Source organism: Ictidomys tridecemlineatus, chromosome 4, assembly GCF_052094955.1.
Source record: "Ictidomys tridecemlineatus isolate mIctTri1 chromosome 4, mIctTri1.hap1, whole genome shotgun sequence".
Taxonomy (NCBI): Eukaryota; Metazoa; Chordata; class Mammalia; order Rodentia; family Sciuridae; genus Ictidomys; species Ictidomys tridecemlineatus.
The window spans coordinates 175,316,362-175,339,807 of record NC_135480.1 but is presented as its reverse complement, the minus strand read 5'-3'; the positions used below and the strand labels follow the sequence as shown (position 1 = coordinate 175,339,807).

The following is a 23,446-nucleotide window of genomic DNA, read 5'->3' as shown; positions in this document are numbered from 1 at the left end:
AACTCTGCATCATGTGCAACCAGACGAATAAGAATTATATTCCATTTATGTATGATGTGTCAAAATGCATTCTACTGTTATGTATAACTAATTAGAACAACAACAACAACAAAAAACTGTGACCCTCCCTCATCAGCCTCCTGAGCAGCTGAGATTACACGCATGCACCATTGTCCTAGCTGAGTATGTTACTTTCAAGATTCTGATTTTAAAAATCTGTGGATCTCATAAAATTTTTCCTAGATAAAATGACACAATATCTGAGACTTTCTCTGAAATATTCCAGCTAAAAAAGGTGAAGGGAGAAGTGGTTGGGATATAGTTAAAACTGGCAAAACATTAACAACTGTGGAAAAGTGGGTGATGAGTGCATTGAAACTCATTGTTAACACAAGTTTCTTTACTCTTGTAGGTGTTCAAAAATTCTAAAATTTTAAAAGAAAATTTTTGTATTGGACACAGTCTTCTATTTAAGATCATCCCAAAGAGAAAGGCATAATTTTTTTTCAAATTTTCTTTTGTTTCAAGAATAAAGACATCATATCTTCCAGCAATTTCCAATTCTTGCCACTCTTCTAAAGGCATTCCCCATGAAACAGTAAATACTTAGATTTTCCATTCATATCCCAGAGTCTTTGTTCATTAGATCGTTCATTTAATTATACTTAAAGCATAATTCTTTTTAATCACTAAAAAGAATTATGCTTTAAGTAAAGCTTTATTCAATTTTTTTAAAATCTAATTAAAATTTCTACTTTCCAAGTTGGAGTACAGAAAAAACAAACACAAATCATAAGTGACAAAAGACAGTATGAAACACAAGCAAAGCTAGGTATGATCCTCGCCTATCACATTAGATTGCACTCAAAGACAGCTGTGAATGCCTGTCTCTAGGGGGAAAAATCCAGGAAAAATCCAGACATTGAGCATCTAAAACATTTTAAAATGATGCAACATCAGAAATCTTGATAATTTCATGGTATTTATGTTTCTACCAGGTTGTTTTTTAGTTAAGAAGAAAACTGTGCTGTATTTAACTCACTTTTTATAGCAGAACCACAATTCTATGTTAAGAACGTTAAACAGTGAAAATAAGAACTGTCAATTCTCTGTGGATTAGTTTGCTCTGTTCCTTAATTATTTATCCCCTATCAGTATCTTTAATCAATGTCTTAAGTAAAGAGTATTCATGTAGACAAAAAAAAATTGCATTGAAACCATGCACAAGTACAATATTTACATTGATGACAAAATTACAGGTCTGGAAATGCTATCTTATTTTAATATACTAATAAGATAAACAATGAAACAAAAGATATTATTCTTAAATTCATGTTGTATTTCTTACCAATGAAATTAAATCCTCCATTGTTTGCCTGTTGTTTCTGTGATGTACAGAAAGTTCAGTTACGCAATCATCATCAAGGTGAATAAACTACAAAAAAGAATTTTGTAAATTTGATTAACAAAAAATTACAAATTATTTGTTTTCAAACTTAAAAATCAGCATAATTGTTTTATAAGACCAAACACCAACATGCTAAAAACAATATGAATTCATCAAACTTTGGGGTCAACATCACTGCCTAGCATTCACATTCCTTAAGAAAATCAACATTGCTGAGGCAGTGAGGGAGGGGGAAAGTGCTAGGGAAAGATACTAGCTAAATTATACTGTTACACTGTGTACATGTATGAATATGAAACAACAAATCCCATCATTATTATGACTACAGTGAACAAATTTTAAAAAATGTAGAAAAGAAAGAAAATCAACATTCCTTAAGTCTGGTTCTTTGGTTTGATTTTGCAGTGTTGAGGACTAAACCCAGGAACTCATTCAAGCTAGGAAAGTGTTCTACCTCTGAGCTACATTCCCAGCCCAACATTCCTCATAATTTTTTAAGATATATAATCAATTAACAATAAGCATTTCAAGATGATAGGTTTCTTTCCCAGCTCTTCTTATCCCACTTGTCAATTGACCAATTGTTAAAATGTCTTTGTGCAGCAAAGAGACTCGTACCCCTTCCCAACTGTAAGAGCTACACTAACATTTTTATCAAAGAGCAGCCATCAAGTCAGTGGTACAACAGTGTGTTTAAAAAGTGGCTCAGACCTCTAGCATATTGTACCTCAGGTTATGTTTCAATCAACACAAACTAGGAGTCCCCTTGATGATGTCATAGATGCTACACAGTAACCACTGTGCTGAATATACAGAAAACCATAATTTTTAAAGAAATGAATCAGAGTTTCTACATAAATTTCATTTTACTTAGGGATGGAAATTGTCAAAGTATTAAGATCCCTGCATCATGGAACTGCACCAAAAATAGAGCCAAAAATGAACTGAATCAGATCACTGAGAACAAAAAGGCAGGACCTAGAAAGGAATTCAAGTGATCACATTTGAAGAGAAGCCTAAAGAAAGTAATTTTAAAGTTCATCTTCCTAAAGTAAGACATTCTCTTTATGTTAGCCCCAGGAAGCAATGTTTTACTTCCTGCTTCAAGTCCTCTTATGCAAGAAACTCAGAATCATTCAGATGGTTAGCTTTTCCCTGTTGCCTGAGGTCTGTCTCCCTTTGACTACCTACCCACTATGAGTTGGTATAGCCTGACAGCTAACAGATTTTCTTTTGCTGTTGTTGGGTTTTTTTATTTGATACTAGGGATTGAATTCAGGGGCACTGTACCATTAAGCCACATCCCAGCCCTTTTCTATATTTTATTTAGAGACAAGGTCTTGCTCAGTTGCTTAATGTCTCACTAAACTGCTGAGGCTAGCTTTGAACTAGCGATACTCCTGCCTCAGCCTCCCAAACCACTGGGATTACAGGAGTGCACCACGGCACCCAGCCCAGGTTTTGTGATTTAACAATCTTTGATTTTAATTGTGATATCACTTTATAATTATGTGACCATGATTACACCTCTAAGTCTCAGTTTCATCATCTGTAAAAGGAAGATGGTACAGTCTTTGCAATATATGTAACATATGGGGAGTACCCAGTACAACATTTAAGCACACTAGGCCCTTACAAAATGGTTAACTGTTTTTACTGATAGTTTATTTCCTCTTTGTTAGAAGACCCTTTTATAAATTTGAATATTGCTATTATAGGCAAACTTTCCTCTCCAAGTCTTTGTGTGTGTGTGTATGTGTGTGTGTGTGTTGCTGGGATTGAATCCAGGGCCTTGTGCATGAGAAGCAAGGACTCTACCAACTGAGCTATATCCCCAGTCACCCAAGTTTTTTATTTTCCAGTTTCTTCAACCACTGTTTAAATGATTAACTTCCCTTATCATTTTTTTAATTATTTATTTATTCTTATGTGGTGCTGAGGATCAAATCCAGGTCCTCACACATGCTAGCCCAGCGCTCTACTGCTGAGCCACACCCCAGCCCCAACTTCACTTATCATTCTGCCACTTTTTTTTAATATTTATTTTTTTAGTTTTAAGTGGACACGATATCTTTATTTTATTTTTATGTGGCGCTGAGAATTGAACCCAGTGCCTCACACACACTAGGCGAGCGTACTACCACTTGAGCCACATCCCCAGCCCGCTGCCACTTTTTTTTAGACCACAAATGCCAGGTTGTCATCAATCTTCAAAATGGGTATTCAATGGGCAGGAGTTGTGGCTCAGTAGTAGAGTGGCTTTCCTCACATGTGTGAGGCACTGGGTTCGATTCTCAGTACCTCATATAAATAAATGAATAAAATAAAGGTCCATCAACAACTAAAAAATATTAAAACAAAACAATGAGGTATTCAAAACCAAACAAAAAAGAGGTTTGGTCAGCACAGCAGAACAATAGCATGACTTTCCCTTTTTAAGGACATACTAGTAACAATAGGTTCAAGAGAAAAATCATCATGCCATCATAAAAAGAGAAAAACAATAAAGACAATGATTTTGCTGTGGTCTGAATGTTTGTGTCCCCCTAAAATTCATATGTTGAAACCAATGAAACAATATTAGGAAGTAGGGCTTATAAAAGAGGCCTAAGAGAGATCCCTCTCTCCACCATGGAGGAATACAGTGCAAGGGAACCAACTATAAATGAGGATGCAGAACAGACACTAAATGAGCTAGTACCTTGATCTTGAAATGCGAAGATTCCAGAAATGTGAGAAATAAATTTCATCCCTAATGCATGGTATTTTGTTACAGCCACTTGAATAGACTAAGACAAACTAGCACTGTTGGCTGGTTTAAGCACAACCTCATGTGTTACAGTCAAAATGAAGACTACAAAGGTTTAAAATAGTGGTACTATGCAAGTTCAAAATGCTAAGAATAAGTTTTCATTGTGTTGCTTTGGGCAGCTCCCAGAAATGTAGATTTTCCCTTTTGAATAATCTCAACCTCAGAAGCCCAAAGAGTTTAACACCCAGTTTAGTATCTTCTTATCCCTGTCATCATTGTTGAAGTAAGTCTTTAGGGATTCTCTCCATGATCTTAAGTTACTCCCTTAAAAAAAAAAAAATCCTCTCTCCTCCACAGCCTCCTACTCTATACTTTTACTACAAGGTTTGTATAGCAAGGGTAAGAAGAAGGTGCTATCTTTTCTGCTGGGCTCCTGAACTGGAAAAATAAAAGGGGTGGTAGAAAAGACAAAGGGTCCAAAAACCATGGCTTATCAAGATGGGCTTTCCAAAGGGACTCTATACTTTGTTTTATGTGCTCTGAATTCTCAGCCACATATATTCGAATTAGGTTAAAAACAAAAATGCATATAAAAATCTAATCAATTATTTTGGATTATCCGTGCTTACTACATTTCCTGTTCACTAGTGTAGAAAATGGAACTGAATATAACTTCTATTTGATACAATACTTGGGTACTAGATCTGTGCATAGAAATAGAAGGAGGAAATCATGTACAGAGTTATTACAGCATGTATACCTTAAATATCCAAGTAAATATGAATTACTTTTTATAACTTACTCTTGATAAGACAACACTGAAAGAAAAAAAACAAATATTTCAAAAACCAACAACAATCCCATATAGTTCTTCTGTATATAAGTCATTTGATCCTGCAACAGCTCTGGAAAGCAGACAAAATAGAGAAGTGGTACTACATGTAAAAGTACTCTATAAGTGGCAAAACAGGACCCAAACATTCATAGGAGATTGACATCAAAATACCAACATTAGAGGTGATAAAATGAAGACTACTGATATCACCCAAGACCACATTTTTTCATTTCTAGCCCAAGGCTTTTTCTATCATTCCACAATGCCACCTCTCTATGACTCTGCTCTAGTAAAGACCAGGTGTGCATGTCTTGTCACAAAGGATGCAAGTGCAGAGGATACAGGCCCCAAACTTAAACCAGTTGACCTATCAGATTGATTCTGTGCCATAGCTCTTCTGTCTGGATTCAAATCTTAGTTCTGTGCTTATTAGTCTGAGTGTAGGCAAGTTACTTAATGATTCTGTGTCTCAGTTGCTCCATTTGAAAAATAGAGGTAATAATACTTACTTCAGAAGGCTAGTGTTAATGTGAGGATTAAATGAATTATAAAAAAATTTTTAAAAAGTCTCTAGCACAATGCCTGACTCTTAAAGATATTATTCTAAGAATTGTATCTATATTATAGGGTTGTATAATTATTCTACTAATTATAGTGGCCCTTATTATAATAGAAAACTATTATAAGTACTTAACAAATATTGGCAATTATTAAATTAAGATGTAAGGAAAACCATGTACTCTGACAACACCCAAAACTTTATATATTTTACTTTTTAAAAATTCTTTACCAGTATTGAGGATTGAACCCAAAGGTGTTCTACCACTGAGCTACATCCCAAGCCCTGGTTATTTTTTATTTTGAGACAAGATCTCACTAAGTTTCTGATGCTGGCCTCTAACTTGTGATCCTCTGGCCTCAGCCTCCCAAAGAGCTTGAATTATAGGTGTGCGCCACCATGCCAAGCTATGTATTTTATTTTATACCAAATAAAAAACTTTGGGGTTTTTGAAAGAGACTTTCTTCATTTTGGTATCTTTTCTGTGTATCCTATTCTGTCAGGATCATGGCTGAGAAGACATGCAAAGCCCTCCACACATGGAGAAACAATGACCCCCAATGGTTGAACACAGGCATTTGTACCGCCCACTCTCTACCTTACAAGGAGCACATCAGTTTCGCTGGCTCTTTTCCTGCATAGTCCTTAGGCTCTTAGTGTTGATAATTACTAGAATTAAGTTGTGTTTGCTTGATTGCTATTAAAGATATCATGGAGGGCCAGGAAGAATATGAAAAAAAGAAATTCTAGGAGTTGAGAGCCAAAAGAGAATCAAGAAGGATTTTAGTGCAGATTGCATGGTGATAATTGTGGGGAAAAGACTGAGAAGGGGCTTGAACCAAGCAAAGTCTATTTTTCCAAGACCAGTTGGCTACTGGGATTGATGTAATTATTCTAGAAAGCAAACATGTCTGAAACCACTTTTAAACAATTCTGTTGATCTATTTGCATATCCTGCTCCACTACAGAACTTTTGGTGAAACATCAGAATATCCCCAACTATCTGAAAAGACTTCCAAAATACTTATCCCTTTTCATATAATATATGTATCCGAGGCTGTATTTTCTTCATTTGTTTCTTTTTTTTTTTAATGAGTCAGAGGAGAAGTGACAGGAGCAGGAGGGAGGAAGAAACAGGCAAAGGTAGGATTTCTTTCTTTCTTTCTTTTTTTTAAGAGAGTGAGAGAGGGAGAGGGGGAGAGAGAGAGAGAATTTTAATATTTATTTTTTAGTTATCGGTGGACACAATGTCTTTGTTTGTACGTGGTGCTGAGGATCGAACCCCGGCCACACGCATGCCAGGCGAGCGCGCTACCGCTTGAGCCACATCCCCAGCCCCTCTTCATTTGTTTCAATCAAAAAAACATATCACCAGCTGCAGTTGTATCGCAATGGTAGAGCACTTACCTAGAACATGTGAGGCACTGGGTTGGATCCTTGGTATCACATAAAAAGAAAGATACTGTGTCCATCTACAACTAAAAATAATTTTAAAAATCTAGTAGTTTAAAATAATATCAATTTACAATTCTTGGGACTAGCAATTTGGGATGGGTTTAACTGGGCAGTTCTCACGCTGGTTTTGCTTGGCTTCACTCATGTGGCTTCAGTCATCTGGTAATTTTAGCAAGGGTGATTGGTCTAAGCCTCATTCAAAAGAATAGCTATTTGCTGGGCCACATGAGAAGCAAGCTCTCTACCACTGAGTTACAACTCCAGCCCAAGCTACTAGATTTTAAAGTTTTGTTTTTTTTTAATGTAGCAATAGTTAACAAATAAAACAAAGTATCCACATTCTTTCATACCAAGATTAAGATGCCATTTGTTTAAAAATAGATTTTACAGGAATAAAATTTAAATAATTGTTTAAACATGAATAGCACTTTATGCTTTTTGAATTCTCCTGCTTATATATTAGACTGTTTTTCAAAGTGTGATCTGTAGACCCCTAAGGGTCTCCAAAGTCAAAACTATTTTTATAATAATACTATTTTTTCATTTTTCAAAGTCCTGACATTTGCACTGATGGTACAAGAGCAAAGAAATGATGAATAACAATGCTGGTGCCTTAGTAAAAATCAGTGTGGTGGCACCAAACTGTACTAAGATATTGTATTTTTTGTTGTGTACTCACAGTTCAGGAAAAAAAAAAAAAAAAAAGCCAGAATCTCTTTTTTTCTTTTTTTTAATGGCTTTCAACTTGTTGTTCTTGTTCTTTTTGGCTATATATGACAATAGAATATATTTTGATATAATTTACAAGCAAGGAATATATCTTATTCTGATTAGGATCCCATTCTTATGGATATACATGAAGGTGGGATTCCCTGTGTTGTTTTCATATATGTACATGGGGAAATTATGTCAGATTCATTCCACTGTCTTTCCTTTTCCTACCTCCCTGCCCTTCCCTCCATTCACCATTGTCTAAGCTACTGAACTCCTATTCCACTTACTATCACCCCCTTATTGTGGGTTAGCTTCCTTGTATCACAGAAAATATTTAACCTTTAGCTTTTGAGGACTGGCTTATTTTACTTAGCATGATTGTCTCCAGATCCATCCATTTGCTGGCATATAAAAAGGTACACTTAAACATTGCTGGTAGGACTGCAAATTGGTGCAACCACTCTGGAACACAGTATGGAGATTCCTCAGAAAATTTGGAATGAAATCACCATTTGACCCATATATCCCATGCCTTGGTATATTCCCAAAGGATTTAAAACCAGCATACTACAGTAACAGCCAGTTTCAATTAAGTACTTGACAGGGATTGGAATTGTAGCTCAGTGGTAGAGCATTTACCTAGTATGTGTGAGGCCCAAGGTTCAATCACCACCACCCCCCAAAAAGTAAACACAATTAAGTCCTATTAATTTTATTAAGTTTCAACCTCAAGTACACGTTTTTATTATTGTGTGTGATAAAACACAAAGTATGCATGATGTGATTCTGAACACAAAAGTGTGATGGCTGTCTGGAAGAAAAGCACCTGTGTGGCTGTTACTAGCTCAATTAGTCTTTTTTTTTTTTTCATAGAATACTATTTTTATTTGAAAAAACACTGAAAAACTATTGTTATTAATTTATACTTGGATACTTAGCAGACATTTTATCAAATTTAAAAATAAATTTATTACCGCAAGGAAATTAACTGACAGTATTTATTGCCAATGATATAATTTGGATTTTTTTTTTTAATTACAATTTTGGAAAACTTGTATCTGCCACCATGAACTTGACAGCTTTCCAATACTTAAAGATTTTTCTGATGAGATTAATACTGATTTTTAAGGAATGTGATTTTTTTGAAGTGTTGGAATGTGATTTCTTAAAAATATTATACAGTGAAATGTATCAACATCGGGAAGATCTGCCCAGCTCAGTGAACAAGAATTTCCCAAATGACCAATATATGGGGAAGAGTCAAAGGACCAATGAGTGGATTTTGTGGGATAGAATATAAAGAATTCATTAATAATATTTCAGATTGCACATGTAACTAATCTTTAAAAATCCAAGGTGGGCACAGTGGGATACACCTGTAACCCCAGCAGCTTGAGAGGCCAAGACAGGAAGATCATGAGTTCAAAGCCAGCCCCAGCAACTTAGCAAGGCACAAAACAACTCAGCAATATCCTCTCTCTAAATAAAATACAAAAAAAGGATTGGGATGTGACTCAGTGGTTGAGTGTCCCTGGGTTCAACTCCAGAGAGGGAGGGAGGGAGGGAGGGAGGGAAGGAAGGAAGGAAGGAAGGAAGGAAGGAAGGAAGGAAGGAAGGAAGGAAGGAAGGAAGGAAGGAAGGAAGGAGGGAAGGAAGGAAGGAACAAAGGAACGATGGAACGAACCAACCAACCAACCAACCAACCAACCACCACTTGTCAAGTTTTAATGGAGTATCAAGAATATCTGAAAGGGCTATTAAAATATTTCTTCTTTTCCTACTATGTCTGCATGAGGCCACAGTTTCTTCATGTATTCTTTCATCAAAATAACATATTCAGACTGAATACAGAAAGAGTCAATTATACAGGTGTCTTCTATTAAACCAGACTTTGTTGGTGGTGATACAAGGAATTAAACCCACTGAGCTACATTCCCACCCATTTTTGTTGTTGTTGTTTGTTTGTTTCCTTTGAAATAGGGTCTCATTAAGTTATCAAGGCTGGCTTTGGTTTTGAACTTGCAGTCCTCCTACCTTGGCCTCTGAAACTGCTGGGGTTTACAGGTGCACATCATTGCACTTTGCTTAAACCAAACTTTTTTAAAAACTGCAAAGATGTAAAACATGCCACTCTTGCTTAAAAAAAAAAAAGAATTTTTTTAGGGGCCAGGGAGCACTGGGTATTTAACCCAGGGGTGCTTTACCACTGAGCTACATACATACCGAGCCCTTTTTATTTTGAGACAGGGTCTTATTAAGTTGCTAAGGGCCTCACTAAATTGCTGAGACTAGTCTTAACTTGCAATCTTCTTTTCTTTATAAAAATATTTGTGACATGGCCAAATGCAGTGGCACATACTTATAATCCCAGTGACTCAGAACACTGAGGCATGAGCATCACAAATGTGAGATTCACCTCAGCAACTTAGCAAGACCCTGAATGACTTAATGAGACCCTGTCTGAAAAAAAAAAAAATGTGGCTCAGTGGAGAGGAACCACTGGATTCAATCTCCAGTACACAAAAAAACCTACATTATTATATGTATGTGATAGGTTTATTACTGTTACTTTTAAATGAATAAATAAATATTAAGATGTAAAAGAGTCCTCAAACAAAAAAGTTTGAAAACCATTGTAACCTCATAACTACTTGGGGAAGTAGAACTGATTTAACCTACTTTTTACAGATGAATAAATAGGTTTAACAAAATTAAGTAACTTGCCCAGTACTCCCAAAGCATTAATCCTGACTACACATGAGAAACACTGGGAAGCTTTTAAAGCTTTTAAAAATACTCATTAGGTGTTATTGGGTGCGGAGTAGGTATTGTTTTATTTTAAGGTCCCAAGTGATTCTCATATGTAGCCCAGGTTAAGGAACTATTCAATGTACTAGAGATTATCAAGCAAACATATTATCAGATATAAGTTTTCTAAATAATAATATCATGAGTAAACCTACAAAATGCATTTGCATTTGTATTTAGATTACATCACTGTAGATCCTGAATTCACACAAAGATCAAATATTTTTTAAAAATTCCATTAAATTTCATTTTACTTACAGGATTCTTGCTTTGCCACTCAATAGGACAGTTGTAATCTTGCATGATCCAGGGATGGTTTAACAGATTTTTCATAGAAATCCGTTTCTTTGGGTCCACCTAGTGGTCATTAAGAAGCAGCTAGAGATTAATATTTCAAATAGAGAACATAGAACACCTTTCCTCTTGAGAACTCAAAATGTAGCAGAACAGATGTAAAGTTTATTATCACAAAAATGCTGTCAAAGACCTTAAAATGGCCTTGGAATAAATTCTTTTAAAAAGGCAATAGGGGCAAGAAAACTATAGCAACCAACACAGGCTTAGAAGAAAAATGTTTAACAAACATGAACTTCATTGGTATGGACATTATTCATGAAGTTCAGTCAATCTATTGTATGATGTAATAGTCTTTTGCTGGAAAACCTATTCACGGAAAATATTCACCAATTTAATATTCAAGCAGTCACAATGCAGGGCATTCATATTGAATAAGCAATCTCTACCTCCGATGAGCTTACATTCACATAGAACAAGTTGAAAAGCACACCTTTCTTTCCCATTTGTAATTTTCAAATGTGAGGAGAGAAAAATTAATCAACAAAGATTAAGTTTTTGGAGTCCAGAAGAAAGGATGAGGCGTTTTCAATCTCATTATGGAGATTTGGTGGTCTGGCCCTACTTAATCAAGGTGGGTGAGCCTGAGGTAAATTTTGAATAAAAGAGGTGGAAATGGCTTAATAGATGGAAAAAGTGGAAGATATTCCTGAATACATAATGAATAAAATATTGCACTAGTAAGATACTCATGTTTTCAAATGGTTTCATAGCAATCTCATTTTATCCTTCTAATACTGCATAGCAGTGAGGCAGGCTCAAAACTCCTATTTTACAGATCAACACCAGTTGAGGTTTTGATGAGTAGGGTGGATACCTAGACTTCACCACTCCTATCTTTCACTCTTGGAGATTCATTCTACTAAATCAGTGGTTCTCAAAGTATGGACCCAAGACCACCAGCACCAGCATCATCTGAGAGTTTGTTTGAAATGCAAGTTCTCAGCCTGGCCCTAGATCTGTTGAATCAGACACTCTAAGAATAGGGCCAAGTAAGCTATGTATTAAAAGCCCATTGAAGCCAGACACAGAGAGGCACACACCTGTAATCCCAGTGCCTCAGGAGGTTGAGGCAGGAGGATCACAAGTTCAAAGCCAGCCTCAGCAGGCACTGAACAACTCAGTGAGTCTCTGTCTCTAAATAAAATACAAAATAGGTCTGGGGATGTGGCTCAGTGGCCGAGTACCCCTGAGTTCAGTCCCCAATACCCAAATAAATAAATAAATAAATAAAAGCCCATCAGACAATTCTGACACACACTAAAATTTGAGAACCACTGAACTAGATCACAGGACTCCCTCAATTGTACACCAGCTTGTTCCAGCATTCGCTCAGTGTGTTCTGTATATCTAAAATTCAAGGGTGGGAACAAGACAATGGAAGCAAGTGAAACAAGAGCTGATTTAAAAAAAACTCAAGAAAAAGTAAGAAAAACCATATCAGATCAAAAAAATGGGGGTGGAGGTGTTACATCATTAAGAAAGGATCCAGCTAGGGGTATAGCTCAATGGTAGAACATTGACTTAGCATGTGAGAGGCCCTGATTCAATCTCCCATAAAAAAGAACAGAAAGGAAGGAAAGGGGGCAGGACTAGTGGAGGACATCTGCAAAGTTGATTTGATAGATGGAATCCTCTTAAAGCTAATAGATAGTGATAAATGTGATAGTAAAATAGATACCTTAAAGTTAAATCAAACAATTATGATAGACTTTTATTATTTTTAACAAAGGTTACCTGCAGCATTTGTTGAAGAAGCAGAATGCTACTGGGAGAGAGCCACTTAGGAACATCATATTTCCCTCTCTACAAAAAGCAAAGAAGACATTTATTTTCAATTAGCCTTGACCCAAATTTCAAAAGTAATGATATACTATAGGTTTAGCTTCAAATTTGAAGACTTTACCCAACTAGGAGATTCAGTAAAATTATTAATAATAAGAAATCCATTTTCTTGCCTTAAAGAAGGAAATCCAGCAAATTAAATATCATCATCACCTCTAAATTATTCAAATGAAAGAAAAGGATTGGAACACAGAGAATGTAACTGTAGAAAATGCAAATGTTATAGGGCTTGAGAATTCATAGTACGAGTACATAGACAACAAGTAAACCATTGTACCCAATTTCATTGCTGAAGCAAACTGGAGTTTATAATCTCAATTATCAGTTGAAAGTAATGAAGCCATAGAAAATAAATCTGAGTGATGGGAATAAGTTCAATAATAGAGTGCTTACCTAACATCTAGGTTCAATCCAGGAAAGAAAGGAAAGGGGAAGAAAAAAGAAAATAGCAAAAAAGCAAAGCAAAGTGTATTTTGAGCAGGACAGAGACTGTGATTAAAAATAAGTCATATATCTTTCACAATGAAGAATTTATACTCATTGAGACAAATTGATAAAAGCTATTTTCTTAAGCAAGTGTCTTTTCTGAGAAATGAAAAAGACTCAGGAGACAAATATTTACAACCCAGTGTACTCAGAAATTATGATCACAATGTCATCAACTAAAGAGAAGGCCAGGGGTTGCTAAACACTCGTACATGTTAGAATCCTTCTTTCCCTGTTCAGAGGAAATAATACAATAATTTCTCACAGAAGAGATCAAACTGTTTAGTGATGTACCAGGCGCAGTGGCACATGTCTGTAATCCTAGCCACTCAGGAGGCTGGGCAGGATGATCTCAAGTTCAAGGTCAGCCTTGGCAACTTAGCAAGATCCTGTCTCAAAATAAAAAGGGTTGGGAGTATGGCTGTGAGAAAAATTAAGGTTGAACTGTCATTGACAGTACATCATTAATTTCATGCAGATTAAGTGAAAATACAAAACCATTTTAAAAGATCTCATAAATAAGAAAGATGTCACCACCCACCACCATCACCAAATATTTTCTTCCCACATTTCTCCTGTCAGTTAATGGAACTGTGCTCTACTAGTTTATCAAGCCAAAAACTTTGGAATCATTGTTACCCTTTCTTCTCACACACCACACTCAATATCTACTGGCTCTGTTCAAAATGCATCCAGAATTACTTACCCTCTACCACCAACCTCAGTCAAGTCATCTGGCACACTACAATAGTCCCCTAACTGGTCTTCCAGATTCCACCACTGTTCCCCAAAGTCTAGATTCCACTTACCACCACCAGTGTTCTTTGAACACATTGGGTTAAGTCATGTCACATCACTACTTAAAACTCTCTAATGGATCCCCAACTTGCTCAGAACAAAATCCAAATTCCTTATATTGACTCCAAGGTCACTCTCCTTGCTACTTTTCAAACCTACCTCCTCATTCTCCCCCTTAATCACCAAACTACAGTCTGAAGAGAAAACAGTCTTGTCTTCTGGCCTTTGTATCCACTGTTCCCTCTGCCTGTAACACTTTGGCTAGGTATTAGCAGAGCCTGTGCGTTAATCTTCAGGTCTCCACTTGAATGCCAGTGATATCAGTGAGATCTCCCCTTGAGCCCCATAGACATCCTCTATCTCCCTTTCACATCTAATGTTCTTTACTATACTTATTACCACATGTCATATTATATTCTATTTATTTTCTGCCTCACTACATTCAAATATAAGCTCCTTAATCATAGCAATTTTTGTCTACTTTGTCCATTTTGTTCACCTAGAATAGTATCTGACCCTTGCACGGGCTCGATTTTGTTAAATAAATGGAGGAATGAGGTAAAAGGCATATATTATAAAAGAAAATGGACAAAGAGGGGCTGAGATTGTGGCTCAGCGGTAGAACACTTGCCTCAGCACCACATAAAAATAAATAAGCAAAATAAAGATATTGTGACCATCTACAACTAGAAAAATATTTTTTAAAAAAGAAGAAAATGGACAAAGAATAGTCACAGTTAAAATCCCCCCAAAAAAACTTTTAAATTGTGAATAAACAAAAAATATGTTCAATTAATCTAACAATAAATATCAATTTAAGTAAAAATATTATATACTTACTGTCTATCAAACTATCAAATGGACAAACTTTATTTCTTTCTTTGACACAGGGTCTTGCTATGTTGCCCAGGCTGGTCTCAAATCCCTGAGCTCAAATGACCCTCCTGTTTCAGCCTCCTAGGTAGCTGAGACTGTAAGCATATATATCCAGCTTTCAAGCTGACAAACTGTTAAAAAAAAAAAATTGTCCAGCGTTCATAAGAGTTTAGGAACAAGAATGATTATATATCCAACTAGAAAGTATGAACTTTTCTGAAAAGTAATTTGGAAATACGTATTAAAAGCATTAAAAAGTGGGGGGAAAGCATTTAAAATTACATAGCCTTGAGCCAGCAACTTCACTTTTAGCAATTTATCATAAGCAAATAATCTGGCATACAAAAACTTATGAATAGGGCTGGGGTTGTCGCTCAGTAGTAGAGCACTCACTTAGTATGTGTGAGGCCCTGGGTTTGATCCTCTACACCACATAAAAATAAATAAAGGTATCGTGTCCAACTACAACTAAAATATAAATGTTTAAAATAAAAAAAAAATTTAAACTTATGAATAATAACATGAATTGTTTATGATGCAATTCAGAACTAAGAACTATATATGGCAAACTCCAAAAGTCTCCAAAACTAATAAAACAAATTCCTAGTCCAGAGAAACAAGGACAAGAGCAAAAAACAAACAAAAAAAAAATGTAAACAAATCCACATTATGTTCAACCATAAAAATGGGATTCTAATTAGAATAAATGATTATCTATGGATGTATATGTCCAAGTACACTCTACTATCATGAATATCTAAAAATTTTAAAAAAGTAAAGGACACTAAATAGGAGAAGCAACTGATTAACATCAGCATTTGGTTTCTGTGTTCTCATGAACTATCTAGGACATAATTCTTGCAAAAATCAGTCCAACTGAGGAGAAAAACAGATGGTATGGGTCATTCAGAGTCCTAAGACCACACAGGAGTTTGGATTTCCATATCAAAGAAGCAATCTGAGTCCCAAAGAAGCACAAGCAACAAACTTACACAGAAAAGATGCCAATGTCAAAGCAACTCTGATGAGAGTAAACAAACTAACCTAAAAAATATATTTTAGAAAGGGCAACTGGCTTTCGTTTTACAGATGAAGTTTGAATATTAAAAATTTCATCCTCCCTCTATCTAAAGCACTCAATATGATGCAGAGGGCCCACTCTTACAAGGGAGCCTTAACTCTTGCCAGAGTCAGAAACTAAAGATTTCTGAACTACAGTGAGGAAGTTCCTAATTCTTTTTTTACTATTGCCACTCCTATATGGCCATCTGAACCCAAAAGTGAAGGCCCAGTACTATCTGTTCCACACATATCCCTAGAAAAAAGGGATTTTTAGTAGGGCACAGTGGTGCATGTCTGTAATCTCATTAGCTCAGGAGGCTGAGGCATGAGGATCACAAGTTCAAAGCCAGCCTCAGCAACTTAGTGAGGACTTAAGCAATTTAGCAAGACCCTAAGCAACTTAGTGAGACTGTCTCAAAATAAAAAATAAAGTAACTATTCTTCCCTAGCCCTCTCCCATTGTGAATTAACATTCGCGTATCAGAAAAAACCTTCGGCCTTTGGGTTTTTTTTGCTTATCATATTCTCTCAAAATGCATAAATGCATTCTAATGTCATGTATAACTAAATAAAACAAATTTTAAAAATTAAAAATAATAAAATAAAAAGGGCTGGGGTATATAGCTCAGTGCCCCTGAATTCAATCCCTAGTTCCAAAAATCAAGAAGGGATTTTTAGATGCTTGGGCCAACTCTCTGGGACTTAGCATTAAGTCACAGTTGTTCTATTATTGGCCCTGGCCTAGATGGCTCCCCTCTTATAGCTGAGCTTTTCCTTATTCCTGAAAGCAAGGCTTCTCATGATCTCAACCCTGGGAACTTGACTTTTCTCATTCTTGGCAGACTGCCCATTTGCCTGGTCTCAAATATTTCAGCTTGCTCTTACCAAGGTCCCACAGAGAATAGAGACCAGCCTGAAACAAGGACCCTCCTCCCTTCTGATCAAATGCTCATGGCCTACCTGAGTTTCTGATTGCAGCCTGCTCCTAGTGTGTCCTCCCTCATGCTTCACTCACTGGTCAAGACCTCCACATATTCCAGGTGGTCTTCCCTCACAGTGACCACTTGCAGTGTTATTTGCTGCTTACTCTCTGGATACCATCTGTGCTGAGCTGAATAATATCCCACTCCCCACTGTGCAAGAATAAATTTCTTGTTTTAAGCCACCACACTGTAGTACTTTGTTATAACAACCCTAGGAAACTGATTCACCATCTATAAGGGTTTGGCTTTATATTACTTCTCTCCCACCAGCATTACCCACCACAGGGATAAGTCTGGATCCAGGTTCCAGCTCTTTCTCATCTGCTCCAAACAGCAGGCCCATAATCCAAACCACCAAATTAAAAGAAATATTATGCCTTAAAGTTTAGAAACTAGGGACTGCGGTTGTAGCTCAGTGGTAGATCACTTGCCTTGCATGTGTGAGTACTGGGTTTGAATCTCAGCACCACATAAAATAAATAAATAAAGATATTGTGTCCATCTACAACTAAATTAAATATATATATATATATAATTATTTTTTAAAGTTCAGAAACTACCATGCAAAACAAAAGTACTCTTAACTAAAAGTAGAAGTACTCCACAGAACCCGATATACTTTTACATCAAAGTAAAAAGTATTACTTTTTAGTATCAAAAAAGTATTGATGAATGAAGAAAGATCCACTAGACTTATTTCAAGTTCCTTTTTTTTTTTGCCTTTTAGCATCCCATTTTGAATTCTTGAAGTATCATTTTAAGAGATTCCCTATGCTTCTCTAGCACATGCTAGCAACTGTGTGTGTATGTTAGTTACCAGGGATTGAACCCAGGGATGCTTAGCCACTGAGCCACATCCCCTTTTATTTTTTGAGACAGGTTAAGTTGTTTAGGGCCTTGCTAAGTTGCTAAGGCTGGCCTCAAACTTATGATCCTCCTGTCTCAGCCTCCTAAATCACTGGGATCACAGGTGTGCACCACCACGCCCACCTCCACGCTAGCAATTCTACCCAGAAAGAAGCAGGAAGGACAAGTGAAAAAATGTGGAGTTTAGTGCATCAGACACAGATTAGAGCCATGCATTATGTGTGAATCCCAGTTCTGCCACCTTCTGGCTCCATGAACTTGTACAAGTTATTTAATTTCTTTGACCCTGGTTTCTAAAAGAATAGGCTCCAAAGACAAATTGCCTAAGTTCAAATTCAAACTCTACCACTTATTTACAATGTGACCTTGGAGGAGCAATTTAACCTTGCTATACCTCAGTTCCCTCATCTATAAAAAGTATAATTATAGTATATATTGCATAGAATTGTTGGAATTGTTGTTAGGCTTCAATGATTTGATATATATAAAGCACTTAGCACAGTGCCAGGTATACAGTAAGAACTCAGAAAGTCAGTTTCTTCTATTATTGTTGTTGCAACCACTAATACTATATAATACTAACAGTTGCTATCTGTAAAGCAATGCCACTTGTAGTATTAAAAAGGAATAAAAAGAGTATGTGTATGAAAGCACCCAGCACAATATACCTTGCACATAAGAAACCATAAATGTTTAATGAATCCAAAATAAATAGGAGAGGAAGATAGGGATACTCAAAATAGTAGTAGTATTCTAAAGATGGGCATGTTGGCCATGTATGCCAAAGACGAAAGATTCAGTATAGTAAAAAAGGCTAAGGCCATTCTGAGGAATGCTATATGCTACCCAATGAGCTCTATCTCACTGCAACTGCTTCAGAATCTCAGGATTGCCTGGTAAGAAACATGTATCAACCAGTCAAGCTCTGGTCATATCACCTCCTGAAATGCACCCACGCACTTACCCTGTTTGGACAGAATACCATCCACAAGCAAGTCATGAGGCCTGTGACTCATCACCATCCTCTGACATTCTCAGCTTTACTCTCTGCACTGGATTATCATCAAAAACTGAGTCCAGAGCTGGATTCTGCTGCTAGACTTCACCCAACCTCTTATCTCTACACAGCACTTCAAAATGCACAAAACACATATTTTAATATTGTGGAGTGATTATTAACCACATTATACAAATCAGGAAACTAAGTTTCAGCAAGGGAGATTAATCACTTGTTCAATGTTCAAGACATTGGTTCTCATTTGTCCCACAAGACACATCTGGAAGTATCTAGAGACATTTGATTGTCGCAATTTGGGGACTACTACTGGCATTGAGTCAGTAAAGGTCATAGATACTGTTGAACATCGTACACTGCACAGCACAGTCCCACACACACACACACAACAAAGAATACCTGGTACAAAAAGTCAGTCAAAAGTGCCAAGATTGAGAAACAGTTATTAAGCAAAAAAAAGCCAAGTTAAGACCAGAAGAGATACTTCTTCTATCGTATTGTGCTTGAAGGTCTAAGAAAGACTATAAGTAAAAAGAGAAAGACTACTTATTTAAATATTAAAATACATATCCAAAGACCAAACAGAAAAAACCTTAGGGAACAATTCTGCTGGGGAAGAGCATCTCAACAAAATGCCCAGTGTCAACCAAGGCTGTGCCCCTTAACCCTTGTTTCTGTATAGTCTTTGGAGGATTTTTGATTCTTTATTTAAAGGATGATTACCTTGCAAATGAGAGCAAGGGCAACAGCGGGTAAAAGCCAAGTGGAAGGGGGTAAAAAAGATCTGTGGGCTAAGCAAGATAATCCTGGGAATTCTAGCAGGCTTAAAACTGTTCACTTTTCACATAGTTCTAAGAAAGGCAGGCGATCTCTCCAACACATAACCATAGTACTGCAATCAACTCTATAACTGTAAAAACATAATCTTATAAAGAGACAGCTTGCCTATTTTTTGCCCATTTTCTTTAAAATTATAAATTATAATTGTTAAGAAGCAATTTGGAGCTGGGTATGCAGCTCAGCAGTAGAGTATTTGCCTGGCACTGGTGAGTCCCTGAGTTCGATGCACAATCACGCACACGCACACGCACACGCACACGCACAGCAGCAGCAGCAGCAATTTTACTTTACAGCCATTTAACTTACATTTACTAAATTATTTATACTATTCTAATATTTCTGTACCAGAACTGGAGTACATCATGCTTGTCTTTGAATGCAGTGATAGCAAATGAATATAGGTGACATTAATAATATTAATACTCAATCTGTTAGTAATCATGCCAGAATTTGCAGTTGAGCATTTTGGTTAAAATAGTGAACAAATGCAAAAGATAAATGAAGCCTGCCTCTTAAACAAGAGTTACATACAGTGTGTCAAATATTGCTGGTTTTTTTCAATCAAGGCAAGAACGGAGGGAAATGTTATTCCCAAGTGAGGAATTTTAGAACATTCTAGGCAAAGATACATACTGCATGCAAGTGATACGACACCTTAATTAGATTCAACCAGCAGACTGTATTACACTACGACTCGGAACAATAGTTCTGAGCCAAGATTACAATAAATTTCAAAATCTATAATGTGTGAAATTAAATTCCACAATAATGCATAAAAGTCCTAATTTGAATCAATTTTCAACTTGCAAATACATGAAAAACTAAAAAATGAAATTCAGAGCAGGAGAAACAAAGAATGTACAGTATTAGTAAATAATATTAATTAGGAAGGCCAAATCTCTACTGAACAAGTGTCAAGACACTCTCTACCACATTCATTCCACTGCAAAAGATATTGGATTTGCCAAAAATATCAAAACTTGGATCTAGCATCTACTATTAGGACATTACTATTGTAACGTTTCACATTATTTGAAGGTAAGCACTCACCCCCAAAAGATTAATTCAGAATCCATTAGTACATTCAAATAAATAAATACACTAGGGAAACAATATATTAATAATCAATAGCATTAATTCCACAGCTGCCATGTAAATATGAACTTGCAGTAACAACAAGTGAAGACAAATAAACAGCATAACAGTTTAAAGTTTGGATATGGAAAAATACAGCAAACCTTAAGTCAGTAAATTAGGAATATCATGAATATAATTCAATTTCAGTAGAATCACTTATTTTTTTCTGGGGATGAGACTACAAAATCTTGATAAGGTATATTGGAGACAGACTAAAAACTAATACCCAAACACTTAGGGGTTGTCCTGTTCTATTCAGTTCTTGGGTTTTGTTTGTTTTTCCCTGCAAAGTTTTAATGCTTTTATTTTAAACACAAATAAAATGCATGCTGAGCCATATATTCAATTTTTTCACTGTGCAGTCTAGCATTGTGATTGGTGACTCTGATGGCCTGCTAGGTTGCTATGTCCACATATTTTTTTTAATACCTTTATTTCACTTATTTATTTTTTATGTGATGCTGAGGATCAAAACCAGGGCCTTGCGCATGTGAGGCAACCATGTGCAAAGGGACATAAAGATAAACAAGATACCCACTTCAGAAAGCTCTAAATTGAGCCACAACCCCAGCTCCTGTTACTCATAAGCGAAAACATTATAAGCAATCTCAGCACAGGAAGATTCCAGCTCCTTGACACTATGGACCAGGAACTTCTAGAAGCCACTGGACAGCACATGCTTTATTTCCTTTTTTTCCCCCCCATAATCACTGTTAAGCATCAAGATCCAACCCTTGAATCTCTCCATACCCTGTCGTCCAAATGTCTGGATTTCCACCAGTTATGTTTACTTTTGACTTACCAGCCTAACTGGCGCCAGTTAGACTTCTTGACTCTTTTTTTGAGAGTAGGAGATGGATGCTACTACCTCCATGGGAAGCACCAAGGAAAGATTTATTCAGTATTTTAAGTCAACAACTTAGATCAGAAATATTTAAGAAATATACTAGTAGCACAAAGCTCAAAGAGAAAGTTGTCACCACACGACAGGAAAATCAAGTTCAAAATTTTAACATAAGAGAATGCTAAGCTGAAACAATCAAGAAAAACAGAATGTGAATAAATAGAAGTCAAAGAAATTAGAGCTACTCGGGGCTAGAATGGGCCCTGGAAACATGGACCCTGATTACTGCAATACTTTAACACTACTGATACAAAAAAAAACAGGTTCAGTAAGTATTCTACTGGGTGACATTCTAAAGAGAGTAGAAAAGCTGGTACATAATAATACTAATGTGAATTAGGAGAACTAACTTATAATATAGGTAAATCTGAAAAGATGGGATGACTGGGAGCACTCCCAAGTCATAGGCACAAAAAGAAGCTTGGGTTCGGAGGCACTTCTCTAGGCTTGTGATTCTCATGAAACTAGGAACTAGAATTGAGAAACAGTACTGGGCACTGAGCTTGACTAGAGCTGAAAGAATGAAGTTGAGCTTCAACAGATGGTTTGAAATCCCAGCTCTGCTACTTACTAGCTCTACCACCCTGAGTAAATTACTATAGATGGGGAACAATAATAGAAAATGCCTCACTTAGAGCACAGCCTGGCAAATAACAATAGCTCATGAATATTAAGCATTACTTTTGTTACAATGGAATAAGAATATGCAAGCCAGCAAACAATTTATTATTTCCTGAGCAACCATGTGCAAAGGGACATAAAGATAAACAAGATACCCACTTCAGAAAGCTCTATCCCTTTGGAGGAAAAAAAAGCAGGTGGGGAATAGAAAACACAACAAAGAAATACAACAAAAAGACTGGTGCAGATGCTCTAGGCAGAAGAGATTTCAACACATCTCAAAAAAGCATAGAATTCTACTTTATTTTTTTATTTATATATGACAGAAGAATGCATTATAATTCTTATTACACATACAGTGCAAATTTTTCATATCTCTGGTTGTATACAAAGTATATTCACACCAATTCATGTCTTTATACATGTACTTTGGATAATAATGTCCATCACATTCCACCATCATTTCTAACCCCATGCCCCCTCCCTTCCCCTCTGACCTATCTAGAATTAGTCTATTCCTCCCATGCTCCCCCCCTCATTACCCCACTATGAATCATCCTTCTTATATCAAGAGAAAACATCCGGCATTTGTTTTGGGGGGATTGGCTAACTTCACTTAGCATTATCTTCTCTAAATCCATCCATTTACCTGCAAATACCATTATTTTATTCTTTTTTATTGCTGAGTAACATTCCATTGTGTATATATGCCACATTTTTTATCCATTCATCTACTGAAGGGCATCTAGGTTGGTTCCACAGTTTAGCTATTGTGAATTGGGCAGCTATAAACATTGATATGACTGTGTCCCTGCAGTACGCTGTGGACACAGTCCTTTGGATATAGACCAAGGAGAGGGATAGCTGGGTCAAATGGTGGTTCCATTCCCAATTTTCCAAGAAATCTCCATAATGCTTTCCACATTAGCTGCACCAATTTGCAGTCCCACTGAATTCTATTTCTGTACACCTATAGACAAAGTCTCAGATCTGACCTGTAGAAGTCACCTCTCCTACTCTCCCCATTAGCTTTTTGGGTTCAAATCACTAAAATCTTTATCATTCTACTTTTTAAAATTCAACACTAGCAAACCAACTTCAACAACATATTAAAAGGAGTATACACT

General features: G+C 36.3%; 1 protein-coding gene across 2 annotated transcripts in view; it reads right to left on the bottom strand.

Annotated features, from left to right (window-relative positions):
• The window catches only part of Melk (maternal embryonic leucine zipper kinase), an 81,868-nt gene that overhangs the window by 25,857 nt on the left and 32,565 nt on the right, over positions 1 to 23,446 (bottom strand). For both annotated transcript variants that reach the window (XM_040286048.2, XM_040286050.2), the window contains exons 9-11: positions 12,623 to 12,691; positions 10,790 to 10,888; positions 1,349 to 1,435 (exon numbers count right to left, since the gene is read on the bottom strand). In XM_040286048.2, the coding sequence (XP_040141982.2) occupies positions 1,349 to 1,435; positions 10,790 to 10,888; positions 12,623 to 12,691 (255 nt within the window). The remainder of the gene's footprint in view (positions 1 to 1,348; positions 1,436 to 10,789; positions 10,889 to 12,622; positions 12,692 to 23,446) is intronic.